This window comes from Patiria miniata, unplaced genomic scaffold, assembly GCF_015706575.1.
Source record: "Patiria miniata isolate m_02_andy unplaced genomic scaffold, ASM1570657v1 HiC_scaffold_4, whole genome shotgun sequence".
NCBI lineage: Eukaryota > Metazoa > Echinodermata > Asteroidea > Valvatida > Asterinidae > Patiria > Patiria miniata.
The window spans coordinates 9,710,800-9,722,221 of record NW_024037071.1 but is presented as its reverse complement, the minus strand read 5'-3'; the positions used below and the strand labels follow the sequence as shown (position 1 = coordinate 9,722,221).

General features: G+C 41.8%; 1 protein-coding gene across 1 annotated transcript; it reads right to left on the bottom strand.

Moving 5' to 3' along the window:
* Positions 1-1,815: 1,815 nt before the first annotated feature.
* Positions 1,816-8,966, bottom strand: LOC119740006 (amine sulfotransferase-like). The gene is made up of 6 exons (XM_038215191.1): positions 8,680-8,966; positions 7,329-7,555; positions 6,361-6,484; positions 5,668-5,762; positions 4,119-4,317; positions 1,816-2,740 (listed from the first exon to the last, which is right to left on the bottom strand). The coding sequence occupies exons 1-6, from the start codon at positions 8,897-8,899 to the stop codon at positions 2,628-2,630; spliced, it is 978 nt and encodes a 325-aa protein (XP_038071119.1). The 5' UTR covers positions 8,900-8,966; the 3' UTR covers positions 1,816-2,627.
* Positions 8,967-11,422: the final 2,456 nt, after the last annotated feature.

The window sequence follows — 11,422 nt, the reverse complement described above, 5'->3', positions numbered from 1 at the left end:
CTCTTCCACGTTCCCGATATCACCTTATTCGGATTCCATCTGGTGGCGCTTCAGTGGATTCAAATGCTTGGTAGCATCTCATTTAATTCTAACTACGGCAGATGGTCCTCCGCAAAAAAAAAACAGGAATGCATACATTGTTGTTACATTATCGGTCCTAACTGATAATGTAACAGAAATTGACTTATAGGGTATACTAACAGTTCACTAACATTTACTACACTATCCGTAAATGTTGGTTACATTATCAGTAAGTGGTACACGCACACGCATGTTTGTTTTACATACCTGGTTTGGACATTCCTTTGTTTTCGCGTAGTTAAGAAAAAACAGTGAAAAACTACTTTTTCTCAAACTGTGAAAACTCTTTCAACCCTATATTTTTTTCTATGATTCCCTTAATTAGTGTTTCTCTTCATTTTGCCACAAATAAACCTAACCCCAAAATGCCTCTAACTCTGTTTTCCAGAGAGGGGAAAACCTACAACGTCGCTGCTACCTGGTTTGTTTGGATATCTTTTGTTCGAAGTCCACACAGTGCACGAATGTATTGCTTGTCCACAGACACACACCCATCGTCGCAGAGCTGACATACCGGCGAATCGACCATTTTGGCGAGTTCGAGATTTTGTTATTTTTAGGGTTTATGAAGGTTGCTGTTTCAAGTATTTATGCCGAAATTCTGAATTTTTGTCTGGATTTTGAGATTCAGAGCCCCACTTGTGGCGAATCACTCACAAAAACAAATCCATAATTTGACATAGTGACGAATACGGAATTTCGCTGGTAACCAGCTTATATAGTGTGCGCTCAAAGTACCATCGAATGTTATTCGCCAGTTTGTCGGATTGGCGCGCGCGCGCGTGCGCGCGCGATCCGACAAACTGACGAATAGCTACAAGCAATTCGCTGGTAACCAGCTAATGTAAGGTGTGCGTTCAAAGTACCAACAAAGGTTATTCGTCAGTCTGTCGGATTGCGCGCGTGCACGCGCGATCCGAGAAACCGACGCGAATAGCATACAAACAGTGCGAAGAACAACCGGCTATTGGAGATTAGTGTAATTTGACAAACTGACGAATACGTTTACGATCAAATAAAATCATATCGTACAACTTCTCTGATTAAATAAGTGACCTGATAGATACTTATTTTCCTATTTTACTCCGAATACACACTAAAAGGGTTTTTATCGAAACATTAGGGGTAAAATACGGCTCCCAGAAAAAGGTCCAACTTCAAACGTGAATTACTCGAAACAAGGTTTTCGCTTATTCGTCGGTTTGTCAGCTCTGCGACGCCATGTTATATGGTTTATATCGAGGATTTTCTTTTGTTCCTCATCCCTTTTGGGGTGTTTGTACCTTTGTTTGTACTGTTCGCAACAGCTCTCATTTATCTGTTACACCGTGCCCTCTGGAGACATGCACACAATAGGGAACAACAGATTGTATACGTCTCCACAGGGGAATTTCTATAGATGATTACGTCTCCACAAGGTTTTCACAAAATAGATATATGGAATTTAATCAAAAACTAGGAATTTCCAAGGTGGGTTGACTGGTTGCAAATGGAAGAGTTTTAGAAAAGGGATATTATGGAAATTAATTCTGGTTAAAATAAGAGCATTTTGAAACTACACTTTCAAGCTCGAAAACTTTACTACACGAGAACAAAGAAATGCCTCCACAAGGATACAAATTTCAGGTTGGGTGGTTTTGTACACGTTTTCTAATCGAGGTTGTCCTTGATTTGGTTCCTGTCCTCGATTCACCGATGATGTCGCACGTGTGTTTCCTCAATTTACACCATAAACAAACGCAAAAAACACTACTTACATTTGACTAGAAACCAGTTAAATTTGACTAGCCAACTAGAGTCAGCTGGGTGCAAATGAAAATCAGTCAATCTGACTGAATTTTTCTAGTCTTTTCCATTTTTTTGGCGGGGGGAGTATTTGTAAAACTCGTATACGTTTAATCCTTGAAACTTTTTTTTCTTGAATTGATAATTTCTGAATCAAAGTGTCATTTTTTTTTATTTAATCAGCAGTTGAGCATTGGCTGGGATTGTGTTTTAAGTATTGTAGTTTCCCAATGATCTTCATGAGTAATTAATTATATTTTTCGTTGATCCCACCAAACAAAAATTAGGCCTAGTAACTAGATAACTGAGATAAGCAAATTGCTGTTGTTTTTTCAACTACTGGCTAGGCCTAGGGTAAAGACTTATTGTTTACCTTTGTAAATTTTCGAACTAAACGTTTGACCCGCTTAAATGATTGTCACTCATTACCATGTGAGCGGCACCAATACAACAACAAAGTATACACTGCTGAAAAACATCTCTGGTCAGGTGATTAGAACCAGGTCAGCTGATGGTGCAAGGTCAATCTTATTTCATTCCAATCCAAGTTATTTTCTAACAGTGTGAATTTCACGGGTACAAAAAGTCCCATTGGAAAATATTGTTTTCTTTTTAAAAGTTCAGTTCAGACAATTTCTAAAACGGATACCATTATTGCAAAGTGCTTCAATAGCAAAAAAAGAAAGATCGTCACAGCGTTTATGATTGATTACTCTTCTAATCTGGGTTGTCGACTGTGGATGCGCACTACAAACCGTCGCTTACGGGTCAAAGTCAAACTCCAACCCAGTCCCATCCATTCGCAGGGCGTACATCTTGTCGAAGAGGGCGCTCTGCTCCTCTGTGAAAGTGTTCCTCCAATTACCGACTTTTCCTAGCAACAAATGGAACAAACAAAGCGAACAGAAAGTATATATTTAAGGTCAACCTTCAACCGAAGATCAATTCTAGGATTTCAACGCTGCCAAATATTGGGACTTGCCCTTCATGAGATAGCGAAGAAACTTCCAACCTGGCCAAAACGTGAATTATCGCTTTTAGAGGGAAGGTGTTAGGCCTATGGCATTTGGATCATAAAAAAAGTTTTGAGGAAGGTAACTTGTTGGTTAATTCCGGTAAAAATTGACTCAGTCAACAGTTTAGGCAGGTGCCCAAATGTTTATTATTAATGGGACGGATTCAGTTTTCGTTTTAATTTTGCCAAAGATGGCGGCAGTCTTGGCTTGGCTACAGCTTAGTGTGTTGGTCCAAATATGCTTCATAATTCAGGAACATCAAATCCTTGTTTTTCAAGCCAAAATCTGGAGAACATATCCGTTAATGGCTTCAAACATTTTCTTGAGCCTGAAATAAAGCCAAGCCTGAGACGAAGGTGAGGATTTGAACGCCCGCCTCCCCGGCCCTGAAGGCAAGAAGATGGTCCCTGAATTCGTAATTCACTTGCACGTACACTGTCAATTCCTCAATCCTCCAAAATCCTTCCGGTTTTTTGAGGATTTTGGAGCATTCATGCTGAATAACCAAAAAGTGTCTGTTCATTTTGGAGGATGCATTGTGCCGAGTTCGTAGGCTGTAAACTCTGCATATTTATACCTCTGTCTTGAATACTGTATTTTCATTGGCCTAGAACGATCACGTGTTAAGTTTATAAAAAGTCAAGACACACTCCCTGTGGGATATCACGGACATGTACGTGATATCCCACAGGGAGTGTGCTATGACTTTGTACATGTACGTACGTACCATACGTACGGTGCAGTGTGAAATGCTTGATCGTTGGTACCCACGCTATTTTCAACATATTTTCACACATGAGTGGGAGCAGCGAACTAGCAGACGATCAGCTGTTTTGAGCACGCGACATGCATGTGAGTTGCCGTTAGATTGTCATGATTGTTGTGTTTACTGCCGTTTGTTTTCGTGGTTTTTTTTTTACATCACAATCAAAAGAATCCAAAAGAAAAGGTATAACAAAACATTATTGTTTAATTCTGTTAGGCCTGCAGCTAAGCATTTATATGCTTGATATCATCCGCACTGCTTCTGTCATCGGCACTGCATCAGCCCATTAACAGTGAGTGTTGGAGGATTGTGGAGGATGAAGGCAGGGTCACGGACCCTCCGTGATATTGGAGGATCGAGGCTGAATCCAATTTTTACATGGCGGCAATTGGAGGATTTCGCAGGATTGGGGATGGTTCCTATAACCAAAAAGGCCAAAAGGCCTATTGGGGGTTATTTAACCATTTTACCTTTTCTGAGGTACACCGTGTCTTCCCCGAACTTGTTGGTCATCTGCAGCGCCTCAGCCTCGCCATACACGTCTTTAAACTTATCGTATGTACTCTTCATTCCTCCAAAGCTTACGCGTTCAGTGATGCGGTCGATGACGTCATCAGATAAATCCTTCCCAACGTGCTTTGCTACTGTGCGTATGGATCCCTTGAGGTCCTTTGATTTCAGAGTGGGAAAAAGAAAATACGAACTTTTAAAATTAGTACATTTTTTTCCAGCAGGACAAGCCCAGCCAAGACAGAGCTGACCCAGCAACAGGGCACAAAATTATATCGATTGATTCAGTATGGCTGAAAAGTTCATAGAAAAGAATGGCTGAAAAGTTCACTGTCACTGCATGTTCGCATGCATGGAGACTGACTCAGTGCCTACACGTCAAGTACATGAAACAAGTAAGGCCAGACTAATTCGCATGTGGTGTGGCTCATACAATGAGGCCGTGTCCGAAACGGGCTTGCAGAGCTACGGCTACGTCTATTGTCAGCGCGTCCCCGCGTATTTTCAATGGGCGCGGACCTAGACCTAGCTCTAGACTGTTGATTCGGATGCGGCCTGAATAAGCCTTTGTACTGATGACGTCACATTTTCAATATTACTGTACTGATGACGTCACATTTTGTTTACGTGTGCGCTTTTCTATTGGGCTACGAAACTGTCATCCCCACAGAAAGCACACGGGTAAACAAAGTGTGACGTCATCAGTACAGCTGCTTATCCGGTTCGTTGGTAATTTTACGTCATATACACGCGCGCGCACCACTCATAACTAGTTCCCATTGGATAAACACTCAGGTGCGTTAACTTCCGGTTCCATTCGTGTTATGCTACACCGTGTGAAGTACGCATGGTTGAATTGAGATAACGTCACACTAACTAACCGGATAGGCAAGCCTCTTACAGCTGTTCTCATGCACACCAAAGTCACAAGTGTCATTGGTGGGTCAGTGAGCCAGACGAATCAGTCTGGTAAGCATACAAGGAGACAAGACCGGCTCTATACTGCTAGGTAACAAACATTCATAATTATGCTGAACAAAACAAGAGCGCAGTTTCAGCACCGTTTTCCTACTCCTATGAAGTTATTATGCACCCTTCCGTAAAGGTCGGAAAGTTCGGAACTTTGGGAAGATTTTAATTTTAACTAACCGGATAGGCAAGCCTCTTACAGCTGTTCTCATGCACACCAAAGTCACAAGTGTCATTGGTGGGTCAGTGAGACAGACGAATCAGTCTGGTAAGCATACAAGGAGACAAGACCGGCTCTATACTGCTAGGTAACAAACATTCATAATTATGCTGAACAAGACAAGAGCGCAATTTCAGCACCGTTTTCCTACTCCTATGAAGTTATTATGCACCATTCCGTAAAGGTCGGAAAGTTCGGAACTTTGGGAAGATTTTAATGCTGTGTACATGCACATGTGACGCATATCCGTTTATGAACGTAGAATGCTTCCTATAGGTACAGAATTCGGTAAAGTGACGTCCAATTCCGCTCAAACGTGCCTTGTGGAGATCTTCGTAGTTCATAAACAAGATGTTCGGATGGTCCTTTTGTCGCCAATAGCCGAGCACGTGATCAAACCACGACCCGAAGATCACTGCAAAGAGAAGAATTAAGCAAAGGTTTTTCTTTCTGTTCCATCAAGGCAGAGGGGAGGTGGCAGTTTTCCAATTGGTCTATTCATTGCAAAGTTTAATAAGATAAGAAAGAAAAGGGGTGAGTGAACGCCCGAGCCGTAAGGCCCATTGGGCGGGCCTTCATCTTCAAGTTTCTTTCGCATGAACCGACTGAGAAGATCTCTATTCCCCTAGATGGTATGCCAGCAACTCATCGCAGGTTACTGTCAAGCTAAAAACCATCACCCATGCTCCTTCAATTGTTAAGAGAGACAAGTGCGTGTAAAGTGGTTTGCCCGAGGACACTTTATGACCAGCGACTGGAATCGAACCCCTGACTCTATGATTATGATGTACTGTACATCGAAATAAATGTTTAAATTTGGCGAGCCGTATAGGTTCCGAGCTCGGTGATTGGAGATACAATAGCCTTCCCAACGTGAGTCATTTAAAGGGGAGTTCCCCCAGTTAAACCCTTTGCTTTATATATTGTTATTAAAGGGGTTTTTTTTTTGGTGATTTAGTTGAGGTTTAATAAAATGACATTTAAACATAAATCATCAAATAATGAAAACTAACTTTCTCCGGCATAATGAAGCCACAGGTACACACTGAAGTCCTGGAACGTAGGCGACAAATATGCTTTCGTAAAGTTGAAGTAGGAGACAAGCATGTCTTTGGGATTGCGAGCCAAGTACACAACCTAAATGCGCAAGGAGAGAAACGTTTATAATCACGTTATATTTGTTTCACAACCAAGTAGAATAGTCCTTCGCTCGTAGCCCCGACCTGCAAACAAGACGCTAGGAAGGGCTAATCTCTTTGAGCTCTCATTGGAGAGATTTTGCAGCGCTCAAACCTGCTGCAGGTGCAGCTGCAAACATGTTTATCATACCTATAGCGCGCGCTAGCTGCATGCGAAGGACATGATTAGTTTCCCAGAATGCCATCCGTATACTTCCTTCACAAGATTCTGTGCAGCGGCATCAGCCCTTCCCAGCACCCTGTTTGCAGGTCGGGGGGGGGGGGGTATGAGCGAAGTGGGGTACCGGCGAAAAAAGTCCCTGACCTTAACACGCATGCGCAAAACATGTTATGCTTAAAGTACTATTATTACGTGTGTTGACAAGGTTTAAGGTTTTTAATTTTGAGAAAGTTCGAAGATATTCGACAGTCAATATTTTGGGGGGGGGGGGCGGTGGGGGGGGATAGGGGGTTGCGGGTGCCCCCGAATCAAATGTTCCCTTTTAAGCTCTCAAAAGTGTTATAATTTAGTGACTGGTTTTTAAAGGGATGCAAAAAACCTGTGAAACATTTTGTTCACAATTGACGCATGTGCAGTATAACTAGTGGGGGTGGGGGTTCAAACACCCCCCCCCCCCTCCCCGTGCAGCCGATGACTAATGTTATGAAACTACTCAAATTGGGCCAAAAAATAATAAATGGCATGCTAAAGTGCCTCAGTTCTTGAATTGCCTTGGAGTACAGGACAAAGGTTCGTCGTATAGATCTCTTATTACCCTGTTGAAGACAAAAATGTCTTTCACCTTGGATTTCATTACATCTGGAGGAAGAAGGCTGTATGGTAAATGACTGCTGGTGCACCTGGGTGATTTCACTTCTTCAAACTTTTTATACCCGGGAATTGTACTCTCCACCTTCGATGGGTCGGGCGTGTAAGTGACCTCCAGCGTGCAAGTCATGAAAGTGCGGTCGAAGTCATCCCGGCCGTCGTTCAAGATGAAGCTCACTATTTCTGTCATCCAGTGGGTTCCTGTAAACAAGCAATTATAAAGGTTGAATTATTGTATGCTTAACCCCTCACTTCGTAATATGGGCCTACACTGTGATCGAAAGGAAACGAACACGGGTGTGCACATTAGAACCAAGGGCGGATCCAGGACACAATTTTTTGGGGGGCCCAAAAAATTTGGGTCCCCCCAAAAAGTGGGTCAAAAAAATTACGGCGTGGGGTTCGGGGCCCGCTTAAGGGCCCCGAAATTTTTTTTGGATTCTAGATGCTCTGTGGTGCGATCTGAGGCAATTTCTGACCACTTTAACCAATTTTTTTTGAGGTAAGATGGTGGTGTACTCATTGTCTGCCTTTATTGCGATGTCACATAAAAAAAAAAAAATTGGTTTCGTTTTGGGGGCGGCCATGGCCCCCTTTGGCCCCCCCCCCTGGATCCGCCCTTGATTAGAACTGGACTTAAAGCCAATGATGTTGTGAAACGAACGGTAGGCCTATCTTTCCGCATGAAGCTTAGCATGCTAAGGGTAACCCGGAAAACTATCCTCACGGGTAAAAACAAAAAAAGATGCCAATTAAGACTAGGCGAGTCTAGTAAAGCTGGTCCCAGGCACATTTTGGTCAAGGGGGTCTATGGGCCTTATTCACGAGTCGGCCAGTTTGAGAGTTTAGGTAACATCTTCTTCTTTTTTGGAAATTGTGTAGAGAAATGAAAGCAATGACGGTACAAATTAATACCAGTCTGCTCTGATGAATAATTTAACATTTGTGATTAGGGCCTAAACATACTCTAATGTTTTAAGCCACATTAAAAAAAAAATGAAAGTGAGGCTACAGTGAATAAATAGTCTGGCACCATCCCATTCAACAGTTGACAATTTGTGAAATACATTTAGTGAACGCGACCAAAATGGCCAACTTGTGCATAAGGCCGGGGTATATAGTCATGAATCTATTTTGGAGCCGGGGCCAAGATGAGGCTTGAACAATGACATTGGCTGATCGAGTCAGTCAGTCACGGTCCGACCATGGAGGAAGGAAATGGTCCGACAGTCAGTCATCAGGTAGGTATATAAAAACGACAATAGGCTGGCACACAAGGACAAGGAAGAACCAACGGAAAGCAGAGTACAATGCGTATAGCTCACCTGACCTCGGGTACGTGACGACACAGACATCGTCATCGCGAACCTCAAATGTTTTGAGGGCTTCAATAGTAGACAGAGGTACGACGTAGGGCAGTTTGACACCCTTCACGAAGTGGGCATATTTCTTGTCGTTAGCCGTCGTCTCTTCCTCCAGCTCCTTTAAGGTTTTCCCGTTGATCACCTCGGGCAGTAATGCTTTGACTTGACCGTTAACATCCATGATCACAGACGATGCTCACTGAGCTCTGTAGCTGTACGCCTGTACCATGCAACCAACAAGGCACTGACCTGAGTTCGGATACGAGTCCACCTTTCATATTATAGACAATTATGATAGGTCAAGTGTGAGGGTAAGAGTCCATCACACGGTTAAACTCTACCATATTCATGTTATCATATGCAAATAAAATCTATGATAAAAAAAAATGGTGGGGGGGGGGTTTCAGGCCCGTCAGTTTTTTTTAATTAGTATACCAGTGCTGAAATGTATAGACAGGTTTTTTCTCCGAACACTTGGCCTCCATAAAATCAAATAGTGTACGCGTGCATCTTTTCAAACCGTGGACGAAAAATACCAGAGAACAAAAGAGAACAATATCGTCCACGATTCCCAACATACGTCCGCGATTGGGGTCGTGTGCAAAACCTATGGGAGTCTTCCTAAAAAGTTTAAGTACAAACAAAAGAGGGACAATAGGACGTCCACGATCGACGTTGAACACACATGCGTGTGTGTGAACGTATAAACCTTATCATGTACCGGAACAATGGGAGGTACCGTGGGGGGTGGGGGTATGACTTGAAGATTTGTAGCACTGTGTCTGAATGTTGCAGACAGGCGGACATAATGTATTTATTACTACTATTGTCAAATTTATATATTTATTTATTTATTCTATATACTGGGTGGCCCATTCGGTCCTTTTTATCAGAACTGATCTCCCATGGGTCCAAGTAGGGATAATATACAATAAACACGATTTGAATATTAAAATTGATAAAATCAAGTTTTAAGTACATGTATGTATATTCTCATTGCACAGTGTAAAACAGACGTTATTTTAAAACACGGAGAGCATTAAACAATTGCTTTAAATATAGCGTTTCAAAATTGTACCTAGCCGAAAATAAACATAAGCATTCCAGCAGGTAGTGCCCAACAATGGGCCTTTTTCACGAGTTGGCCATTTTTGTCGAGTTCCCTGAATGTATTTCATTACTTGTTAACAGTTAAATGGGATGGCGCCAGACTATTTATGCAGGCTCAAAGCAGCCTTATTTTACTGTCAATTTTTTTTTGAATATGGCTTTAAACATTAGGGAATGTTTAATTACACATTTTAAATTATTCATTGAAGCAGACTGAAATTTCTAATATATCAACTTGCTTTCATTTCTCTTCACAACTTCCAAAATGTAAGATTTTACCTAACTTTCAATTCAATATGGCCGACTCGTGAATTAGGCCCATGGGCACATTATTCAATCCCTCAGACATCATTATTGCATATTTGATGATCAAAATTGAGAAAAATCAATTTAACAAAATCATCAAGATCATAATTTTGATTCCCCCCCCCCTGGATCCAAGCCTGAGGACTATAGTTGGGGTGGAATTATGTGGTCTGAACCCTGATTTGCTGAAAGCAACTCTTACCAAGAAAATCGTGAAGAAAATTACCATGGAAATCACTTCATTTAGTAACTTACTATGTGTATTCAGGGCTCTTAAGAATAGCAGTTCAAATAAAGGCTTCACTGCTGAAATAAAAACGGATAATAAAAAAGACAACAGATTTCATTATATGGGAGTCCAAATTTCATGTAAAATCGGAGCAATGTCTAAAAGTGATAGAAGACCATTATCATGTTGCAGCCATTTGATTTTTTCCCCATTCAGATCAATGTAGCCAAAGCGAGGCTGGAAGGAAAAATAGTCTGGTTCCTTTTTGCACCGTACCCTTATCATTCAGCACGATTATTGGACACAGGGAACATGACTAAAATGGTGGAAGCATGATAAAGGTATATATAGGGTTGCAGACCAGAAAATAAACTTCCTTAGACCCCAATGATAAATGCTCCCACTTCAGAAATTCGGGGAAAATACTTACAACTCTCCAAAGTGTTCGAGACACACATCAAATTAAAGCTTATTTCATCATCTTTCATTTTCTTTTCAATTCACGGGGGTCAACTTATGACTTTTATGAGAAATTTCCATCCGGAGATGATCACCCCTTCAAATAGTCCTGAAGCCCATCGCCATATTGAAAAACGATGCCTACACTCCATTGCAAAATAGAGCGCTTTTAGGGCCCCAATTTCATCCAAATTGAACGGAACTACAAGCTCACAGTCCTGTGCACGGCTTCCACCCGTATTTTTTTTACAAACCCTGTAGTTCATGGCCTACAGTATGCTCAAATACTGAAGATTTTGAGAAGGCATGCAAATCGTGATTTGGCAATTTTGGTCCGATCTACTGGTCTGCACCCATATAGGCATATATACGACCGCCGGTAGAACCCCGACTGTGTTTGTGTAACCCTCTGATATATATTTTTTTTAATCCGAAACATTAGAAAACATTATTAAATATTAGCAAAAATGTTTGTCTTATTTCGATTCCCATGTTTCCCCAGGGCTCCTTACTTTTAGTCTGAGTATCGCATCCGTCAATCGACGGAGCCCACGCTATGTCTGCAAGCGGATATTCCATACTACATGTAGGCCTTATTCC

Excerpts from the sequence above, each read along its gene's own strand:
- LOC119740006 (XM_038215191.1), bottom strand. The coding sequence starts at position 8,899 with ATGGATGTTAACGGTCAAGTCAAAGCATTACTGCCCGAGGTGATCAAC. Across the intron at positions 7,556-8,679 it reads CGTCACGTACCCGAGGTCAG|GAACCCACTGGATGACAGAA; the intron begins GTGAGCTATACG and ends GCTTGTTTACAG. Across the intron at positions 4,318-5,667 it reads ACTACGAAGATCTCCACAAG|GACCTCAAGGGATCCATACG; the intron begins GCACGTTTGAGC and ends CTGAAATCAAAG.